Source organism: Drosophila miranda, chromosome XL (assembly GCF_003369915.1).
Source record: "Drosophila miranda strain MSH22 chromosome XL, D.miranda_PacBio2.1, whole genome shotgun sequence".
In the NCBI taxonomy this organism is placed as follows: Eukaryota; Metazoa; Arthropoda; class Insecta; order Diptera; family Drosophilidae; genus Drosophila; species Drosophila miranda.
The window spans coordinates 7,590,502-7,613,408 of record NC_046673.1 but is presented as its reverse complement, the minus strand read 5'-3'; the positions used below and the strand labels follow the sequence as shown (position 1 = coordinate 7,613,408).

Here is a 22,907-nt window from a genome sequence, read left to right as displayed (position 1 = left end):
AGTGTTTCGATAATTATCCATTCCGAAAACAAGCACCCCCCCATACTCCATACTCCACACACCACCCACAACCCACCTCCCCTTCTCTGATGAGAGTTTAAAGAGATGACCATTTCTGCGTACTTTCTGCTGGTGCCAAAAGTCATGCCACAAAGGCCACAACTGCAATTCGATGGCGAAAAATAAGAGGAGCCGCAGGCCTCCAAGAATCCTCCTGACAATAATTTAATTTGGATCAGATTTCGTTCAATCGATTATAGCAATAATAAGTGCATATGTTTTTCCTGTACTCCTGAATCCATTGCAGCAAATGCATATAGATTTCGGCTCGGTAGATGCATCTCCAGCTCTCACGCAAGTTCATAAATGTAACAAAACCTTTGCACCCTCTCCCAGGGTATCCTTCATTCTCCATCCCCCATCTATTCCACTCCATCGAACATTTCCCTTGATTGATTCACATTTTTTCATGAATCCTTTTGGTTTCTTTGGTTTCATCCTTGTCTCGTCTTTGGCCAGGTCGCTCGTACGTGGGCATCAACGAGGAGATCATGTGGGTCAGCATTGGGATGGGCGTGACCATAGCCCTGCTGATAACGATTGCCCTGTGCTACATTGCTCGGGAGAAGTGCCAGAAGCGGCAGCGCGAGTACTATGTGACCGCATAGTTGTTGTATGCTGCCTGCCACACGACGCACGGCCACGGCGGCATGCAAATGATGCAAGAGCTGGAACAGAAGCGCAAGCGACAGCGGAACCGGGAGCGGGCCGGGGAGCAGGAGCCGCCGGCAACCATTCACTGCAGCCTTCCGATGAATGTGGGAGTGGGCGTGGCAGCTGCCGGAGGAGCTGAAGGAGGAGCAGCAGTGGGAGTCGGAATGGATGCAGCAGCAGCAGAGGAGGCAGCAGCAGCATCAGCCGTCACAGTCATGCATTGGTCTGTGGTTGACATCTGTGGGGCACGCAGTTGGGGCTGATGCCACTCCACCCCTCCCTCCACGAAGTGTTTTATGCAGACAACACCCACCCACCACCCACCACCCATCCAACACGCACCCTCATCCATGCCCAAGGCAGTGAGATGAGTATTTTTGTTGTTGTAGGAATAATAAGAGAGAAAAAGAGAGAAGGATAGATGGAAAGAGAGAGAATGAGAGCAGCTGTCAGCTGCATTTCTTTATAGCCAAAAAACCCTGTTATTGTATTTGCCGGAATATATACCACATATATATACATATACATAATATATAAATACCCACAAAAACATAAACGAATTGATTTGAATAAATTACAAAGTCTGTTGCTGTTGGGCAATTCAAATGTGGCGCTCTCTTGACCTTTATTTGACAGTCTGGCATCACCGTTTTCACCCACAGCTGTTTTGTCAGCGTTCCGTTGCGAATGGCACAGCTTGTGAAGAAGCAGCTTGCGCGCACGTTTTTTGATCAAGCAGTTCACTATATTTCAATAATTCCCCAAATGCTATAGAAATGGTGGACAACATATCGCTTAATGTGAGTGCCAAGGCATCGGCCGGTAAGACCCAACAGAAGGTGAGTGTTCCGTTCCCCGAAGTTCCATTTGTGAAAGGCAGCTCAATATTGTCCCGGATCCGTTTCAGAAAACCGCGCGGCAGCCCGTGGCAGGGAAACGCGCTCCGGCGTCCAGCATTTTCGATTTCCAGTTCAATGCGGATGAGAAGCCCAAGGTAAAGGCCATAGTAGTGCGGCGACGGGTCCCCACCAGGGTCCAGGCAAAGCCTACTCCTCCTGCTGCTGCTACTGCTCCCGCTGCCGCTGCCACTACCGCTGCTTCCTCGCTCTCTGGGGATCTCATGTTCAATGCGACCACATCCCAGCCAGCTCCCAGCCTGGGCCATGATCTTATGCTCAATGTAAACGCAGCGCCAGCAAAGACTGGTCCAGTGGCCAAGACTAAGCCCAAGACCACGCGGGCCGAACGCATGGGCAGCAAGAAACGGAGCAATCCGGTGTCCAAGCTGAGCGACGAGCAACTCAAGCGTGCGCTAAAGGCGCGCAAGGGCCAGCCGGAGAACCCCAACAAACTGCCGCGTGCTGGCGATATCTTCAAGGCGCAGATCGAGGAGGAACGAAAGAAGAAAATTGCTGAAAATTCAGTAGCAGAAGAGCCCGAAGAACAGGAAAAGCAGTCGGAACAGAAGCAGGAGCCAAACGAATCAAAGACGTCCGCTGGCCCATCGGTGAATCGCTTTCGCACAAAGAAAATCGGACTCTTCGATCAGAGCGATGTGGAGGCCCTCAAGCAACTGGGTCAGCGGACGGTGAAGCCCGTCAGGGAGACGATATTCGCTGGCAGTAAAGTCGCGAGTCTCGGGCTGCATGCGCATGCGGTGAAGAATCTTGAGGACTTGCTTAGCATCACAGAGCTGACGACAGTGCAGCAGAAGACCATACCGCACGTACTGAGCGGCAAGGATGTTCTCGTGCGCTCCCAGACGGGCTCCGGCAAGACTCTGGCCTACGCCCTGCCACTGGTGGAGAAGCTCCAGGGCCAGGTGCCGCATATCAAGCGCACCGACGGCGTCGTGGCCCTGATCATCGTGCCCACCCGCGAGCTGGTCGTGCAGACGTACGAGCTCTTCCAGAAGCTGGTCAAGCCTTACACATGGATCGTACCGGGATCCCTGCTGGGTGGAGAGAGTCGCAAGAGCGAGAAGGCGCGCCTGCGGAAGGGAATCAATGTGCTGGTGGGGACGCCGGGCCGCCTGGTCGACCATCTGCTGCACACGGCCTCCTTCAAGCTGTTTCGCCTCCAATTCCTGGTGCTGGACGAGGCCGATCGCCTGCTGGAGCTCGGATACGAGCGGGACGTCAAGCAGCTGGTGGAGGCCATTGACAAGCACCGGTTGGAGGCCCAGGGGCAGGACGAGAAGTTGCCGCAGCTGCAGCGCCTGCTGTTGAGCGCAACGCTCACCGCCCAGGTCCAGGAGCTGGCCGGGCTCGCCCTCAGCGATCCCCTCTACATCGACAATAGCGACGAGGCGGCCAGTGCAGCGCTCAAGAGCAAGGAGGGCTACCAGAAGGACTCGATCGAGGCCCAGCTGGAGCCGGACGATGGCCTGGGTGAGTATCAGGAGGACGTGACGGGCGTGCTCAGCATCCCAGAGAATTTGCACCTGAGCTACATCGTGGTGCCGGCCAAGCTCCGACTGGTGGCCCTCTCTTCGCTGCTGGCCAAGGAACTGGCCGCCAGCCCCAAGCAGTTCAAGGCCATCATCTTTATGAGCACCACGGAAATGGTGAACTTCCATCACGACATGCTCAACGAGGCCCTCACCAGGCGCGTGCTCGACGAGGACGACGAGCAGGTCAAGGACAATGACGAGGACTCTGACGAGCAGGACACCAGCACACCGCTACTCCAGGGACTGCGCTTCTTCAAGTGAGTGGGGGAATGGGAACAGATCATTGGCTGGCATTACCTCCAAGTACATTTATACGAGACTTTAGAGACTGTAGAGGCTGTAGAGACTGTAGACTGTAGATTTAACTAAAAGGTTATGCCACATAGATTTTAGATAAGCTATTTAAGAATATTTCTGTACAAAACCTAGTTGAAAGAATCAGGAATATCATAATCATGGATAGGGCGTGTCGCCATGTTACACATCAGTCTGTGGAAGCTATGATGATAGAGTCTCCTAGGCCATGTATGAGGAGGTCAAGGTCACTATGTAGGGTCCTGGATGTACTCCGCTAGCTCTTTGGGCCCATCTTTGTCTGGCATCTTCGTCTGTGCCTCTAAGATCTGCAAAGTTTTCCATATGCATATCGTATATAGAAATATATAGGCTGCATTTACATGATCATTTGCATGATCGATGATCAGTGAGTGCGAAACTTTCTGGTTAATATTTGTGGCAAAAATCGTGCGCAACTCATTTAAACATTCAAAAATGTACAATATCAACGGATGACTATGGCACACTAGGACTATGTTATGGCATTAGTAAGGGTCCTTTAATCTCCTTTAAGAATGAAAATATCTTTCCATAGAACATGAGCATACACTCGGTTCGAATGTATGAATGAACGATAAAGCTTCAGGGCTAGATCGAATATCGAATATCGAATCTCCATTGACTTTTTCGTTTTGTTTTTGCAGACTGCACGGCTCCATGACCCAGACGGAGCGTCAGGGCGTCTTTCGGGGATTCAGGGACTGCGCCAGCTGTGTGCTACTGGCCACCGATGTGGTGGGCCGTGGCATCGATGTGCCCGACATTAAGCTTGTGATCCAGTATACGCCGCCCCAGACCACGGCGGACTTTGTGCATCGTGTGGGACGGACGGCGCGTGCGGGCCGCAAGGGCAGGGCCGTGCTCTTCCTGGCCCCCAGCGAGTCGCAGTTTGTGCGGCACCTGGAGAACAAACGCATCCGGATCCAGCAGGGCGACATGTACGCCTATCTGCAGACCCTGCTGCCGCTCGACGACGAGGCGCGAACCGTTCAGGAGGCGGCGTCCAATCTCCAGCACAAATTCCAAACGCTCCTCGAGGATGATCGCGAGCTGCACGACAAGTCCTGCAAAGGTGAGGCTTCCCTCTCCTCTCCTTTCCTTCCCCTCCCTTCCATTTCCTTTCCTCACGGCCCCCTCCCCGCTAGTCAATGTCTCATTTGGCCAGTTCCCATGGCATTTACTTTTCCAATTGGCTCGAATTCCAACCCAAAGACCGACACTAGCCGGACTAGCTGGACTCGCTGGACTCTCTGGCCGAACCAGCAATTTAATTCTTTCACCAAGAGAACATTAACTTTGTAATTATGATTTTTTACGACACAATTCTCGCTCGGCGCTCTTCTACTACAAAAAGTTGGAAAACAGACAGAAGCGGGAGGGAAAACACACACAAACAGTCCTCTGTGCTATTTTTCCAATTATAAGTTGGACGTACTCTCCACGCCCCCTACTGTCTCCGTAAGTCCCCGGTCCTTGGACCACACCAGCCATCAGCCATCAGCCATCATCATCGGGGGGCAACGCGCGTTAAAAACACAAAAATTATTTCATATTTGAAGTTAATTTCGATTGCGTGTCAAATGGATCCACTCGACTCCACTCCCGCCCAGTTTTCTGTCCCCTGTCCAGCCAGCCAGCCAGCTATCCTTCCTTTCTTCCTCCCTCAATAGCCAGGGGGGCAAATGGCCAACAGCGACTCCTTTCATCGTCCTGAACCTTTTCTGTTTTTCTGCTTTTTCAGCTTTTTTTTTATTTCCCTTTATACTTTATTTTATTTCCCTTGCCGACAACGGAAAGTGGAAAAGGGTATATACGTTTTAGTATCGGTATAACCATCTTTTGGGACTATTTAAAAATATTTTGCACGTGGAAGAGCAGACGAAAGAGAAAGAAGGTGATGTGGAAAAGGTGTTTGAGCCATTAAAAGAGCTCAAAGAAAGAACTATAGATATGACTACAAGAACATCTATGGTTCCCTGGTCTCGTTCGAGCAAAAAGAGGACTCTCTCCAAGCTCATGGCTACAGAATCCTCAGTAGAATCGATAATGAGTGCTCCTACTGTACTCCATTTGAGAGGTGCTGTGGATAGTCTTTTTATCATTGCACACCACACGGAATCTTTAGGAACTCCCAATTCGATTGGAATGGAAAACCCCTCACAGGGTATCCCAAGTGCAGGGCTATACTATTTGTTTCCTCTTTACAACTGTCAATCCCCACCCAATCAATGGTAATGTTAATGTCCTGTTGAAATTGTAATTGGAGCCTTGGATGGATAGGGATGGGGATAGGAAAAAAGTTAATTAGATGTTACCAAGGCCCTGGGCCAGCAGCGGCAGCAGGTTGAAGGGTTGTCCCTGTTGTGGGGTTCGGGGGAAAAAAACGCCGCTATAGAAGAACTTTTTTCCATGTTTTCAAGGAGACCAGGGAAATTGAAAATCGAACAACGCCCCGCCAAATGGAGAGCAGAGCACAAAATGAATGCAAAATGAATCATAAGAGCCGGAGGTGGGAGACGGCCACTGATGGCGACTCGAAACAGGAAACGGAAACTGAGCAAAATATCCAAATGGCTTTCAGGCCAATCGCAAAACAATAGCAAGACAGCAACAGCAGGCCAACAAAACCGATATGGATGGGGGAGAGGCTACAGAAGAGCAAGCAGCAAAGAGAAATGGAGAAAGGAGAAAGAGGCATGACTAGAAAGAGAATTGGCTGGAGAGGAGAGGAGAGAAGAGGAGTCGAGTCGAGTCTGTCAAAATGGCAACTCCAATTGCACTTAAGCGCCGAGTCAAGCGTCAAGGCAGGAAGCCACTTGGCAAAACTTGAGAGCAGCAACCAAACGAAGGGGGAGTGGGGGAATGCAATAAAACCAACGGAGACAGAGACAGAGTCAGATACAGATACTGACTGGGGGACAGAGAGGGAGAGAGAGAGAGATGCAGTTTGCTGCGGCTGCTGCTGCTTTGCTCCGTCCAATCAAAAAGCCATTAAAAAGTATTACGCTTGAACAAAACTGTACAAAGCAGCAGATAAAAGCAGTTAGAGCAGGCAACATCAGCCATCAGCGGGGAGAAGAAAGGAGCAAATGTGGCAGATGAGAGATGGCACCAAAAAATGTGGCACAGGAGGTACGAGTAGTTCTGTGGGAGTGGAGTCAAGAGTCCCTCGCTTTCCATCGGTAATTGAAACAATTTTCAAGTTGAAATTCACTTTTTCTTCCACGAATCCAAGGCGGGATTCAGCTGTGCTCCAAGCTTTCAACGTTTCAGTATCTTCCACAGATGGCTCCCCCGTGTGCTACAGTGCGTATCAAGGGTGCAAGGCAATGGCAAGCACATCTCAAGGGAAACTGCACGGCACACACAAATATATTTATTAACAAAACACTAATGGTCTCTGTACAGTTTTATGGAAACAAAGAAACGTCTATTCTCTATTTGAATCCATCGTTTCAGAGGCTGTCCAAGCCCCCGGATGTTTGCCTCGCAGAAAAGAGAACATTTTCGATGCTAGTTAGTATTTATGTAAAGATATTCTTGATAATCGATGACTTTAAAAAAGAATCAGCGATATTTAGATCGATTTAAAAAATGAATAGATAAATAATCGATGAGTTTTAAATAATAATAGCCAAATAATCGATGACTATACAAATTTAATGGAGAAATCTTCGATATATATATATCGATTTAAAATATGAATAGATAAATCATCGTTGAGCTTATGACTAATTGATGACTGTAAAAATGTAATAGACGAATCCTCGATTACTTTCAACAAGTAGTCAATGACTTCAAAGAAGTAATCGATTAATAGCCCTATGCACCACCATTTGTACTCCTTGGACCAAACCGACTTTTTCCAATCGATTTGAGGCTTTCAAAATTTTTAATGAATTATGGTTTATTGTTCGGGGCAAAATTAGTTTTTTGTTAATTTAAAAACAATGGTATCTGTTTTTAATGTTTTTTAGAGGTAGTGCTTCTTTTTTCACATAACTTAAGTGAATTAAATTTGGTTGTACTGAACTATGCAGTTCTGAAGAGCTGATAATGCCACTATAAATCGCCCTTAAAAACTTTGTAGCTTCAGCTTTCCGTCTGGAAAAGATTAATCTCTCAAATGAAAACAATTTTTTCGACTTTTAAAAGTCAGGAAAAGGCGATAAAAATGTTATATTTCTTGTGTTTAAATTTTATATTTGTATAATTTATTTCACAAAAAAAAGACTCGCTTTGGTTTTGTTTGTTTTGTTGTCTAGTGTAATTTCGGATTCGATTATTTAATTTATTCGATGCAGTAAAAGCTTTCTAAAGAAGGCTGCTTGATTGGAATTCTCTCTTGATCAAAATTCGATTCCGCGATGACCCTTAATCGAATTTCTTTTACTTATTATTACATTTTGTTGATGATAAATTACTGGAATGGTAAATTCGTGCAATTCCTTGTGCAATTTGTGCAGATAACCATTTGAATAATTGTGATATGTCTGAGGATTTCCATCCGTATGATTATCATTTTCTCGACTCGATTGAAATAAATCTTTGGTATAATCCACAAGTGGAACCAGCCTTTTGAGTATTTAGAAACTTGAATAAAGAAACATCCGAATATATTTCTTAACAGATCTGTAAATCCCGTTCCATCCGTAGCAATTTTGCGTGTACATTTGTATTTCATATAAATTTACTTATTCAGTTTCTGTCTCTACATTTTTGATTTTCCTCCCTAGATAGTACCCTTTGAAATATAGTCATCAGGCGAGCAGGAAGTGCACCTTTGTGGCTGCCTAACCACTAGCTCCGCATTCGCCTTCGCCCATTTTAAGCCACTTATTAGCTGCTATATGCCCCGTATATCCGCATATCCGAGTATCACATGAGCACACAAAAACAGGCCTTTGGCGAAAATCCTACGCCAGTGAAACCCTTCGAAAGGGACAGTGTGAGAGAGAGCGAGAGAGAGAACGGATTAAGAAGGACACAAAAGGAAAAACAATCACAACAATTTGCCACGCCTACAACGTACAACAAAGCAAACGAAAACCACATGGACACGCGCGCGCTTTATAAAATATCCGCTTGCATTTTGGCCTCCGTTGAGCCGTTGAGCTGCTGACGGGAGCATTAGCCACACAGTCCGCAGTCGGCAGTCCCAGGGTCACCCACCCTCCACCACCCAACACCCAACACCCACTCCAATCACGCTCAAATTCCTTGCCAGCGGAGACAATGGGCCAAAACGCTGGCAGGACGACAGGCAGGCGGCAGGCAAAGTAGCATAAAAGCCATTTTGTGCGGTTTCTGTGGCAAATTCAAAGGAGACTGGCAGTGGTTTTGGAGTCGAGAGTAGTGGAGTAGTGGTGTATATTCTCTCGAATGACATTTATTTTATTCGCTACTTCCGGCTGGCAGACGTCTCTAAACATCCGCTGCCGTCATACTTTTTGTTTATTTAATGTCTGCCACTTGACTGTAATCGCATTTGCGGCAATTAAGCCAGACCCAGAGACAAGGGCTTGACTTTGAGACTTCGAGAGACCCACACAAAGGACGAAAGGGACTCTCTGACTCTACGGAAAGAATGGCCCGCGTGTGAGTGAGAGTGCCAGTACGGATACGGCGTACGGTTACGGACTGAAAAACGACCGAGACGAGACGAGACGAGGCGGGACGGCTGCTGTGAGTTAATTGCTTGGGCAGGAACGTCTTTGCATCCATCTCGTCCGGCTACTACCACACCCTCTCTCTCCACTCCCCGGATCTGTTTTCCCCGTACTCCTGACATATCCACCCCCGGATACGACTTGGTCATGGTGGGTGTGTGGGAGCTTGAGGTGTCTCAGATTTGCGGCCTGCGGTTGGTTCCTCGCCCCTGATTCATGAGCAATCAATTATGGGACACTAAAAAGGAAATGGAACTGCTTCATTTGGTTAATGATACTCGTACTAGCTGGAAAATGTTTTTTTTTGGCCTAAGAGGGGCAGGCTATTGGGGTATGTGCGAGCATGTAAATATTGCAATCGACTATCAAGCACTGAAACGAAGCCAGAAAAAACCAAAACAGCCCAAAAGAATCGTCTCGTGAAACATATTTAGTTTCAAACAATCTCGAGTGGGGTCTTCTGTGTTCTGTATGCATTCCATATCGCAGGTTTCCAACTTTTCCCATTATGCATCCCAAATGTACATAAGAACTCCAATTCACACCAATCCCATTCCCATTTTCATTATCATTAATTGTTCATTTTAGATTTCAGATTTATTTTATTGTATGGTTTATTAATTATTAGGTAACATGATATTATGGGGATAATTTATATAGGTTTATATATTATTCGATGGTTCATTTGTTAAAATTAAATTGTTCCTTGTTCAGTACGATTTCCGGCTCTAAATAGATATGTATCTATGTTCCAGAGACTAGTTCCTGTATAGGATCTGTCTCTTGGTATTCAGGCTGATTACTTGGCCCCTCGTGAGGTCCTTGACACAAGGATTTGTTGCGGTTTCAATTGTTTTCCACATCCAGTTGGATATGATATGATGCACACGAGTACCGTACCTCTTTGCCATTGTGCGCACACCCTTCGCTCCTCTGCTCGTCTGCCACTTCACATCTGCCTTGTTTGATGTAGATACGAGGCATGCCTCGTACATTTCGTTGCATTTTTCATTTCACATCTAATTTACATATCTCACTTTCACTGTCGCCGTTGCCGTTGCCGTTGCCGTTGCCATTGCTGTTGTTGTCTCTCGCTCGAGATGCTTATCGGGGTAACAATTGCGGTCTTTGTTGGTGAGTGCCACCGCAGTTGGTAATTTGATATCATTGTTGTATAATTTGGATTTGCCTGGCATAAGTGCTGCGTAATTAGCAAGGACATGCCCACAACACCAAAAGGAACGGAACGGAACAGAACGGAACCCAGCCACACAGCCAAACCGCACAGAGTCAGTCGCACAATGGAGACGACATGGATGTGGAAATCCTTTGGTGACATTGCTCATTTGTCATTTTAACAAATTTATTCTGTAATGAATGCCACAAACACACACACACACACACACTGCACATATGAGGCAGAGAGCACTTAAGCCAAGACATCAATTAATTCTAAAAGCATTAACATGCTACATTTGCCCCCCTCCCCTCACGGCTGTTCTCACTCTGTCGCTAACCTTTGTTTCCCTCCGCTTTTGTTTGATTTGCAGCCTTTGTGTCCTGGATGAAGTTCTATTCGACATTTCCCAAAGAGCTGAAGCCCATCTTCAACGTACGCATCGCCCACATGGGACACTTCGCCAAGAGCTTTGCCCTCAAGGAGGCCCCCACAAAGTTCGCAGGCAAACATGCCGCCCCCAAGGCCCCACCACCCACCAATCGATTGACCTACACGGAGCGGTATGTTATCGATAGCTTTCAAAGCGTTAAGACATCGAAATCCTAGCAATCTAATCATATCGTTTATCGTTGCAGCGATCCCGAAAAGATGCAGCAGGAGAAGCGGAGCAAGCGACGCGTCTACACGACCACAGTCAGCGGGGAAGTGCGTCAGATGCAGCCAAAGGACATTCAAAGCAAGGAACAGAAGAAGGCAGGAGCAGCAGGAGGACCACCCCCAGCAGGAGGCGCCGTTGGTCGGAGTAGCTTCATGAAGAGCCTGAACAAGTCGCGGGTCCTCAACATATCCGAGTTTGACAGCGGCCTCCCATCGGCGGGGCCGGCCAAGCGACTTAAGCAGGCGTAGTCCGTGCAGGAGTCCGTCATCCGGAGACCGAGAGGAGTCCGGGAGGACATCGCAGAAGAGCTCTCTCCGGCCACTTTGCGACTCTTTATGCGCGCCATTTTGTTCCGGCCGCCTGTCCGCCTGTCTGCCTGTCCGCCGTGTGCCTGCTCAAGCATTTAATCGAAAAGAATATTGCTCGGCCGGCCAAGATAAGAAATACAACAAAAATAAGTTTATGTATAAGGAAAACTCTAGGAAAAAAAGTCAAACGAGATGCGCTCATAAAAGTTTCATTTTTCTCAACTTTTAAGCCCGGACGTCCTGTGGGAAAAGTTGTGTGAAGCCCGGAGAGCAGCCAGCATATTTTAAGCCCAGCTCTCCATGCCTCTCTTGGCACCCTTGCAGAGAGTATTTTAGTTTTGTTAGCAGCGAACAGAAGCTAGGATCCTCAACCCAATAGAGTGCTATATATACATAGAAATCTATATAGACATGTCTGTTCCTGTTCCTAATTGCTACTTTATTTGACATTAATAAGAACAGAAAAGATCGGACCTAGATCGGGTTTTCGGCCTGAAGGACCCCAAGCACTTCTCGAACCCAAAAGTGTTCTAGCTTCGAAGCCATTCAACCTTCCACTGAGAATCCAATGTATACCGATAGGCACATGTTTAGGCTTAAACAAAATCAATATCATATAGATGACAAGGGACCACCGATCTGCGAGAGTATCAAACACTTCGGCCCTTCTTCCTTTCATGTTTTATGATTACTTTTCCCTCTTTAAATTGATGTATATATTTTTTTATTCTGCTCCTTATTTTTTTTTTTTTTTTGTGGAAAATATTAGAAATCCATTTTCCGCTCACTGCAGATTCATTCAGTTTTGAAAATGTTAGAGATTGCGGTCCGCGGCAGGGCCATGGGGCGGCACGTGTTGCCTGATGGCTGCCTCGCCTTTTTATGCAACTGAAGCGCATAATTTGTTGGACAAGGCATAAATAAATATCAAAAACATATAAACACTCTCCCCCATTCAGCAGCGATTTGTTTTTGCTGGCTTCGTTTATGGCTTAAATAACTTTTTGTTACTCTATTTGGCCAGGACACGTGCCCGTTCTGTAGCGGGCGGGGCGGGTCGGGTCGGGGCTCTGGGTATTATGGCCCTTAATTGCGGCCTCTCATTGAACGAGTGGGCCCCTAATTAGACGCTCAGCGATTGATTTTTAATCAGGCCACTGGCCCAGTAGGGAAGGAGACGCGACGCTCCCCTAGCCTGTCGTCTGTCACTCAAAGTCGCAGTCAAAGTCAAAGTCAATCAGGCGTGAACAATCGGAGCCCAGTCGGCGCCTAATTACATGCGAGTGTCAACATATGAAATAATATTTTGGTATAAATGCGACCATTAAATGGAAACCCCTTCGCAAGTGCGTGTCTGTGGGCACATAAGAGCCATGAATATCTATATGTACATTGTACACTGTTCAGGGGCTCTGTCTGTGGTCATGCGTACACCGGAAGTGGTGCTTGGGATGGTACGAGTGTGCCATTGGTGGAGCTTCGGAAGGAACACTGGAAGGGACGAATAATGAGTGTATATCTTTAATAATTTATTGAGATCTTTAAGATATTAAAATCATAGTCATACAATTTAATTTGTAGCTAACAGATAGACTTTCCAGAAAACTATGTACATACACTCGTATAATCCTTACAAGCATCTCCTTTGAGAGCTACCACGTACTCGCATTCAATAGCTATCCATCAATGAAGCCGGGACAAAACCTCCAACCCTCCAATCAGTCTGGTTCCCCGCTGGCTGAACATCTGTGGGTAATAATCTCGATCCCGATCCCAAAACCCAACCATTTGATTGGCTTACGATACTTTGGGCCAATTCAATGTCCTCGATGTTCGCATGTGCGGATTCAAACCGATCTAATTGGATCAGCTTCTGCCACGGAGATCTCCACCACCGTGTCGCTGTCGGAAAGCTGTCCTGTTACCCCCTCCGCCCGCGCAACCACAAAAGGGTGGTCTGTGGAAAATTGTTAATGTGATTGCACTAATGGCTCGAATTATAGACGCATTAGGGTAAATTAAAATCCGCCTCGGCAAGCACTCGGCGGCCCACCGTCATTGCCAGCAAAAGTGGACCCTCCTCTACTGCGACTGCGACTGGCGTTGGCTTTGGCTTTGGGGTTGGGCTATAATAAAGTTGTAGTGGCTGCATTAACAATGCCATTGTCGGACTCGGGGCTTTCATGGTGTCACCCTGGTCAGGTGCAAATGTTGCATGCTTTCTTTCCTTTTTTCCTTTTTTCTGTCCTGTTTTCTGCTTTCCCTCATATTGAAATTGAAAGGATCAAGGTGGTGGGGCTGCGGGGCTACGACCCAAAACAGCTGTCAACATTTTTGTCGCCCGACTTTACCCCCACCCCAGGCCTGATTTTGACCAAATCGAATATGGCCCACGGCGTTGACAATCGGGTGGGGCACGGAATGAAATGGCAGGTGGAAAGAGAGAGAGTTGGGGCGGTATGGGCTGTGCTCTAAGTGACAATTATTTGAGCTAGTTGTTGGTTTATTTCACTTAAGTATTGGTTACCGTTCGCGATTGGTTTGCGTTAAGTGTTTGACTGGCTCGACCGTGCGCCAATTACGTTACGTGTCCGGAGTATCTGACGGATACGCTCGGAGAATATCGTTTATGTGGCATACGGCATGCGGCATGGATATAACATATACGATATGCTTACGTTTTATCTTAGGGAACCAAATTGTACGACGTGATAGCCGATGAACCGATATCTCTAGCTCAAGGCAGAAGTACTCCAGAGGTCCCTTTTATAGCCTTGCAGAGGATATCCGTATCGTTTAACTGCCAAAAGAACGATCGGTTGAATGTGGTAAACACCTATTTTTTCTGAAGATTATGTATAAGGACATGTGTGAGCCCCGAAGATAGTCTTTCTTTCTTTTTTATGGCTGAAAATGGACTAATGAATGAATGGGTTTTAGCCTTAGAATGGGTTACAAGAAATCTTCTATATAAGGATATTTAGAAGAAGAACTTTCGGCTAATTTATGTTAACCACGCATTATCCTCTATAATATAAATCCCAATCGTAAAGAAAGGAGTCCTATGGGAACCCATTTCCCGGCCCGTTGTACCTACCTCCCATGGAGTGCCACCTGGGCTCATTCGTGCTTCCGTCCTACGCCCATGCCGCGGCCCGTTCCAGCTCCTCCAGCGTCGGCTCGCGTTAAAACCCAATTAATTTGAACGCTCAACTGGGGCGATATTTTGTGTGGCTCTTGGCGCGGCCCCGCCGATCATCTGTCAAAGAGCTCTTCCGTCGGATAGTGATGGCTGATGGTGACCTTCCACTGGGGCGGTGGGGCTGCCACAGCAACTGTGAGTGCAACGGGCCTGTTTGGACTGTTTGGGAAAGAAGTCCTTAATTGTTTGCATTTGTGTTGCAATTTAGCTGAAATCGCGCCTCTTGGCCAAATTGTCTTTAAATTGGCAGTTGGCGCTGTGCGCCATAAATCCAAGCAGCACCCAACCCCAGACCCCAGATCCCAGTCCCCAGACCAAAGACCCCAGACCTCACCCTGGTTTACTGCCTCTCCTTGTCCCCAGCACTATCTTTCGATGCCCTAAACGCGTTAAGTGGAAGGGTATATTGTTTTGGATTCCATACACAGCAAAAATACGATCCAAGGGCTTTGAAGCAGGGAACTCCCTATGATATTTTGCACTATTCAACTTTGAGTTTTATTTTGTAATGAAAACTATTCTTACTACCCAAGAATATGCCTAAAACATAGAATTTATATTTATTTTGTGATTTTATTAATAGAACTTGAGTTCCAGCCTGAAAATCTCGGATAAAAACGTATGTATTTATATTAGTAAGCCCTTTAAATATGTCTTTGTACTGATATATCGAACAATATCTTGGGGCAGATTGACTTTGCCGTTCCATCTAGAACTACCCGTACTTTTGGTCCAATCCGCTTACCCATTAGTAGGTCTAATTACGCCCAACATAAACCTTTTAGGGTTATATGCCACAACTATAACCCCCTCTGTCATGCCTTATTCCCTGAACTCTTCCTTAAGCTAATAGCATGTAATACTTTTAACTTCTGTTCTTTCCTCCTTTCCTCCTTTTGTTACTAACTTCCATTAATAGCAGATAATTGTTAATTAAATAAATAAATAACCAGATGGTAACTTGTCTTTAAATATTAATATCAAACCTCGCCATTATTGATTGTAGAATAATTATAGGAGAGGGAAGGGAGGCCAAGTTTATACACACAACTTTTCATCTACCAACAACATCTCAACATTTCAATGCCATAAATATTAGATTTATCCAAATTTGAGGGAAAGAGACAAATCTTTATCATGGAATTTGCAGGAAAATAAAAAATATTATTCCACTTTTATGGAAAAAGTGCAACAGCCTCTAGTTTGAGATCCTGTAATAATATAGATTAAATATTTTCCTCTGAATGGCTTCAAATTCAAAAGGCTTAGTGCTCCCGAGTTGCTTTAGCACAAAATACATCGAAATTCTTCGCGTCATCTGTTGGTGGAGTGATCGTCAAAAATATTCGGAGTAGCAGGTATCTTACGGTCGCAATATCTGATCGAGGCACTCCGAGTTTGTTCAGACTTTGGGAGCATTTTTCTGTTCGCTTAGGCAGGCGGCGGAAGTATCGCTTGAGGAGGACTGAGGAGTCAGCCCCGCGTTCCTGGTCCCCAACCCGCTTGGAGTCACCCGTGGGGCATCGTTGGCGGTCAGTATGGCAGGGGTAGGGGCAGGGGCAGGGGCAGGGGCAGATGCAGATGCAGCGGCGGCGGTCGCAAATTATCAGCAAATTAGACTTTTCGTCGAATGAGCCAAGACCAAGACCAAGACTCGCAGTCGCAGTCGGAGTTGGAGTCGGAGCTGCGTCATTTGGTTTGATTTGATTTCATTTGTTTGCATGTCTCGTTGTCATTTTGGCTGCGTTTCGTTGGCGGCGGCGTCGGCGTCGGCGGCGTCTCCTTTTTGGGGCCATTTCTCATCGCTGGGGTTACGTTTTATGGGACGCCGCTGGTAAAGTGATTTCTTCAACGCTTTGTTAGCGCACTGGATTGATGCGGCTGTCATTAGGCGATTTCGTTTTCGGCCTAAACGGGTCCCAGAGCTCTGGGTCTCCTCTCATCTCCTCTCCTCCACTGCACACCACACCACACCACTCCATGCCATTCGATGCGATGCGATGGCCGATGTTCAAGCCCGTTTGCTAAATGCGTTTTTAACGTGCTTTTAATTGTCAGGTCGTTGACGGCTACCCCTCTCTGTCCTGTCGCTCCACTCCATCCCTCTTGGATCTACTCCCCTCTGCCCGCTCCACGCTCTCCCTCCCCCTCCCCACTCACAGTTTTAAGTTCTCTTCTCACTTGCTAAGCGCAAATTAAATCAAATTGAAACTAATTAACATAAATAAATTAACACAAAATCCAATAGCAATATGCCTCGTTACAGGCTTTCACACTTTCCGCTCCACTGTGCCGAGTCCAACCATTCATCCATCCATCCATCCATCCATTCATCTATCCCTTCATCCTACCCGTTCTCTTGCCGCCGCCGCCGCCGTCGCCTGTGACATTTACAAGCGACAACTGTCAAATTGGACAAGTTGCATTTGCAAATAAATAGACGAGCAGGGGAATGGGCACGGGAACGGGCACTCGTTCAAACGGAAACGGAAACTGACGAGCCACGAATCCCAGAGACTTCTGCCACAGACACACTCTCTACGTCCCAAAGGGGGTGCTGCCTGGATGAGGGGCGGGGGTTTGGTGGAGTGGGAAGGGGTGCTGGCGCTGGTGCTGTGCTGTGCTTCGAGGCTTGCGCTTAAAGTTTTTAGGCGCTATGAAATTAATTGGATTTGCCTGCGGCCGCCTCCCCTCTTTCGGCGCTACCTCCGGCCACAGTGGGGCTAGAATTGTAAGTCTTTCAACATCTAGTCTCCACCTGGACCCAAGCCTAGCCTAAAAGTGGCCTTCTTTTAGCTCGAAAGAAAGCCAACCAAAAATATCCGTTTTTTAAGCTAAGAATAAATATATATTTACATGTATGTATAGCCAGATAAAAGCGATAGGGAGTATCTAAACCATAGCTAAATACATTCATTCGATATCGTTTCCTCCTCCAACAACTAAATCAGAGCTGCACAGAACAGAATCTAGTGGTCGGTTTCATGCGAATATCATGCCTATTTTTGCTCGGTAACACTCTTTCAGAACTGAGCACTAGGCCAAAACCTTTAATAAACTGATCATAGTTTGGTCTTTCAGTAAAATACTCGTTTTTGCTTCGATAGGTTATATTTTTTTTATTATTTTAAAGAGTAAAGATTAATGAAACATCCAGAGATTTCGAAGGGATCACAATCAATTTCAAGTAAAGCTTTAGGTACAAATTTTCCATTCCTTGATAACAGCTCATACAATACATTCACTTTCATAATTGTTTTAGAAAATTCTTAAAAAAGAACGAGTTTTAAATGTTGGAAACGCTTTGAGAACAGTTTTAAATAATCTACTCGTAAATAAACTTCGTAGTTCAGGTGGATGTTCAGATGTTTTTGGGTATATATTATATATAGTACATACATTTATACAAGTAAATAGTGCTAGTTTCACACACTATTAGGACAGTGGAAACAGTTCCTCTCCAGTCTACAGTCTCCAGGTCCAAATATTTCGTCCATTCGTCCGATTCGTTTGTGTTCATTGGGTGGCTTCTAAACTGTGGTCGGCCAAGCGGCGTATGCGCAATGTAATCCGGCTCCCAGCGCCCAGGCCCCACAACAAAACAGACCCCAAAGACACCCCCACACCCCCAAACCTTCACCCACACCCACAACCACCCCACCCTTTGGCTCGGGTCGCAGTTCCCAGTTCCCAGCTCAGTTATTTACTGCTTTATTTGCGGTCTTGTCAAAGCAATCAACACAGTCAGAGCGTGTCCTGTGGCGGAGGTGGTGGATTCTATTTACTTGTCTGTCGAGTCCTGCTCAGGCTCAGGCTCCTGCTGCTGCTCCTTCTGCTGCTCCTGCTCCCTGTTCCCTGTTCATTCGTTGGCTACGAGTTTATTTGTAGAATGATTTTTCAATAATTTATGTATGACGTTGTCGACAGAAACTCGGCCTCGACAGGGGGGTGGTATGGTGTGGTGATGATGGCTTGGGTGGGTTCGGGTATCGGTCTGGAGTGGACTGGAGTGCAGTTGAGTGGGCTGGGGGGCACTTGATTTAATGTGCGGGGTGTTACTTTCAACACCCTCCAATCACAATAATAACAGCAGCAGCAGCAGGAGCAGAATCAGGAGCAGAAGTAGCAACAGAAACAGCGACCACTATTGACTACTGTTGTCGCTTGGCTGTGACAATGCAATTATAAATGGTGACAAAATAATTTCCGCTCCGTGATTTTTATGACAGTTGTTCGGATTCTGCTCCAATGCACTCCTGCCCGCCAGCCAGCCAGCCTGCCAGCCTGGCAGCCACAAAATTGAATCAAAATTAAATAGTTTAGCTGGGACTTGAAACACACGCACTCTTGGGCTCGGTTCCCTGTTCCTTGTGCCCGGCTCTCTCTGCCAGGGGCTCATTTCAAATGCCGATTTAATGACCATAATTGGTTAGGATGTGGCGAGCCGACGGAAACCTCTAGCATAATTTCAGTTCATCCTGGCTTCCTGTCCTGTGTGGGTGCTCCTCCCCCATCCCCATCCCCATCCCCATCCTCATCTGAGGCACTGCCTCGCACACGAGTCTGAAATCATAATTTCAAGGGTGTCCAGCAAGGCACCACGACATCAGCTTTGGGAACGTCTCGCGATTCCATAAAAGCTTGTCATTTGTTGCACGCAATCCCGCGTTGCTTGCGTTATAATTGGAAATTGGAAATTGCCATGAAAATACTATACTATACACATATGCGAAAATACCCGAGCTAAAACAGAACGAAATAATACATATTCAAATATTAATAGGCAGTGGTTCAAGGTCTTATCCAGATATAGAAGATATGTTTATGGACAAGGATAATTAAGAAACTGTTGCTCAGAGAAAAGTGTGATTGCAATAGATGGGCAATAGGGTTTGCTTATTTCTACCATAGATCGAAGTATTCCGGTAAAGTCACATACAAAAGGAGCCTTTGAGCCGTTCAAGATCTTCTGGACCTGAACAAAACGGTCACTTTGGAAGAGGTAGTGGACCAGTTGATGAGTGCCTTAATGAGAGACCTACTAAGATATCCTCAGTAGCTCCCACAACGAAACAGGCCATGATTGAGGCCATGGAGAAGGGTCGTACAATCACCTGAGGGCCCCACAAAGCTCCTGAGGCACTTGTCCCATCTTAAATTAGAAAATTCATTCGAAACACTGCTGGTCGGTTATCAAACGAAACTCAAAAAACCCGAAAATATTCTATTACATTTGAATAACAAACTATGGAGAACTTTGGGTGTTCCTCGCTGACCTTTGGCTAATGTGTTGCATGCCCCACTCGGTATTTGATTGCTGAAAACTTGAAGAAATTTCCACACTAAACACATGGCAGACGTTCCATTGAAAGCGGGGGCTGAACGAGCGGACCGGAAGAACGCCCACGGTTCGCGGATTTTCCGCCAAAATCGCTGGCTGAGGTGGGTCTTAGCCCTTCGCCCTCTTGCCCCTTAGCAAGTGTGTAATTTAAAATAATAGGGGGGATAGTGCGGGGAAAAATCAAATGAAATCAAATAAAAAAATATTCTGCTCGTCGCGGCTGCGGTGGATGCCACTTTGTTGCATTTAAGTTTAACTTTTGGTTTTCATACATTTGCATTTCTGTGTCATTTTATTGGATTATACTGACACTGGCCATATGCTGGTAATCGGTGGTCGGTATTAATAAATGGATAGTTTATTTTTTTTTTCACTTTTCAATTCTGTTTTTTCTTGTTTTTTTCTCCATTCATCTTGTAACAAATGTTTTGGGGGGAGGGGGATTGCTCTGTACGTGTAATTTGCTTGTTTTTTTTTACTCGGCACTAACTACCCAGCAAGACACATACATGTGGGTGTGTACTCGTGCCTATGTGTGTGTAGATATGCATTTTAAATAATCATTTGACAGCGAACGGAAATTGCGCTTAATTGCCAGCATGTTGAATTTTTCATTTGATTTTTACCCTTTTTAGTTTTTGGTTTTTATCTGCTCTTTGTCGGATGTCGTGTTCGGATAATTGCGCTTAAATAAATATTTGCCTGATAATTGCACGAATTGTTTGTTATTCTCTTTGCTGGCCCCTCCAGCGCCAATCGCTTTGTTGGGATAATTGAACTGGGCCAAGGAGTTTGTACAAAACGATTAAAAGAAAGCGACAGCGAGGAGGCCCAGTGAAAGGATTCGTCAGGCAGCTCCCAACACTTTCTTTTTTGATACACTTCAGTCTTCAGTTTCCCCAAATGTATCTATAAAATGGTACTGAAAATATTGATTTAAACATATAGTGGCTGCTATACAATGAGAAGGAAATCCCCTGCAAAATGAACGTAGTAGGATTTCTGGGAAAGAGTATTCCCTGGGCGCCTTTTTTCAACAATTAACCGAGGCCCATGAACGCCTAAAAGACGGCATGCGAAAATTCAAGTGTTTGTTTTAGCTTCGTTCTTTTGCAACGATTATATTCAATAATTGTGTTCATTTAGATAAGTTACAAGCCTCGAGGGCCACAGACAAAGCGAACCGCTGCACAGCGAAGCTCTGGGCCCGGGCCTGGGCCTGGGCCTGGGTCTGGGTCTGGCCTGACTGCTCAAATGGAGGCCAGTCACGCCATCGTCAGTGCACCCTCCTAGACCACGGGCTGGCACTGGGACTCAGACTGTTAGTAGGACAGGGACCTGGTGTGTAGGTGTTGAAAGTGGCTGCAGGCACCTGCCACACACAGCCACGGAGCCCAGATTGGGGGCTGTGGCGAGGAAGTGGCGGGCAGTGGCGAGGAAGTGGCGGGCAGTGCGGGGCCTAGCAAATTGGCTGGCGCAGAAATGTGTCGGAAGTCTTTAGTAAAAGTTAAATAGAAAGCATATAGAAGATTTATATGCCAGTCCCAGCTATAGTTATGCAAATTCTTGAAGCCGCTTCAAGATTATTTAAAGCTCCAGTTCCAGTTACAATTTAGGTTTATAAACGGTTGCTAACCCGTCCCAAGAAATGGCAAATAATTTCGGGAATTTGCTTGCATTCCTAGTGATTTTTCTTCTACACAAAAACCTCCTCTAATATTCCTATATACCCCAATATATGTACATATATGTATATCTGCTGGATTAATTGGTGTAGTGTCCTGTAGTTCCCTGGCTAAACGTTATATGAAAAACTTAAGGAAACCCCTCCAAACTCCTCCAAAAGCAATCCCTGACAAACCCTGGCAACCCTCTCCGGTAATTGCCATTCACGTAAGTGTACGATTTTATTCCAGCAAACTTCGAATCATATATCTGATTTTGTATCTGATGGAATCAGCTGCCAAACGCTTTTCACAGCTCAACAAACGGCAATGTCCTGGGCCTGGTCTAATCCCCTGCGCCAGGAAGAAAGAAATTAAAACATTTGTTGCCATTTTCTATCGGCAGCCTTCAATCTAGGCAATTTGTCAATGGGCCGGCCAAGAGATTAAAATGCGGCAAAGGCAAAAAAATAAAATGCTGGCTGGAGCAGGAGCCGGAGCAGGAGCCGGAGAGCTGGAGAGGATTTGTCGATTGAGATGTGAGCATGCTTATCAGTGATGAGAATATGAGCGGCGCTGGAAAAGGACATCAGTGGGCCAAGGACTTGAAGTATTTGTCACATTAGTCGCGGCATTATCGCCGCATATGCGAGCGGGGATCTGATAAGAAGCCATCCCAGCCCTGCCCAGCCCAGCCCATCCGATCCGATCCCATCTGAGCCGATCATCTGTTTGAGGATGATGCCAATGCAGCAGAAAATCTGGCGGCTGATTCTTCCCCCCATCTCCTCTCCTCTGCTTCTGTTTGTTTTTGTACTGGCCCTGATGGTGGTGGTGGTGGTGGTGCTGCTGCTGCTGATGTTGGTGGTGGGTCTGGTTCGGGGTCTGGGCTAATACAATTTTCCAAAAATATTGTTGTTGTCAGTGTAATTGGCAGGATATTAGCAGGGGTTGTCCTGCCGCTTCCCAGTCAACGGATTACGTTGGGCATTATGAGCAAATTAAGTGTGAAGTGGCATTTGAGATTTACTCACAAATACACACACGCACATAAATAGGACGAGGGATACTCAGGATGCTGATGCTGAGGCGCTTAGCGAGTCCTAGCACTTTAAAGTCCAACACAAAACCGAAAAACTAACAAAACAGGCCCGAACAAAGGCGACACACAAAAAGTCGACGAAAGGCGTCACATGTCAAAGACTCTTAGTCATTTAGATCTCCTCGCCTCGTCCTTCGTGCCATGGGATCCTTGGCCCAATAACAAACTAACATTTAACCCCAGGCTCAGGCGTTGGCACAGGCATTGGCCCAGGACAAGGACAAGGAACAGGGCCAGGGCCAGGGCGGCCCCAACTTCCATCCCTCATCCAGCCAGCCAGC

General features: G+C 46.4%; 2 protein-coding genes across 2 annotated transcripts in view; both read left to right on the top strand.

Annotated features, from left to right (window-relative positions):
• LOC108152152 overlaps positions 1–680 on the top strand; it is a 56,015-nt gene extending 55,335 nt beyond the window's left edge. Inside the window, exon 3 of the mRNA XM_017281272.2 lies at positions 520–680. Within this exon, the coding sequence (XP_017136761.1) occupies positions 520–668 (149 nt within the window). The 3' untranslated portion in view covers positions 669–680. The remainder of the gene's footprint in view (positions 1–519) is intronic.
• Positions 681–1,400: 720 nt separating this feature from the next.
• On the top strand, positions 1,401–12,255 carry LOC108162444 (probable ATP-dependent RNA helicase CG8611). Its single transcript, XM_017297187.2, has 5 exons — positions 1,401–1,553; positions 1,622–3,423; positions 4,147–4,574; positions 10,722–10,911; positions 10,987–12,255. Exons 1-5 carry the CDS (start codon positions 1,491–1,493, stop codon positions 11,255–11,257), a joined length of 2,754 nt encoding a protein of 917 aa, XP_017152676.1. The 5' UTR covers positions 1,401–1,490; the 3' UTR covers positions 11,258–12,255.
• Positions 12,256–22,907: the final 10,652 nt, after the last annotated feature.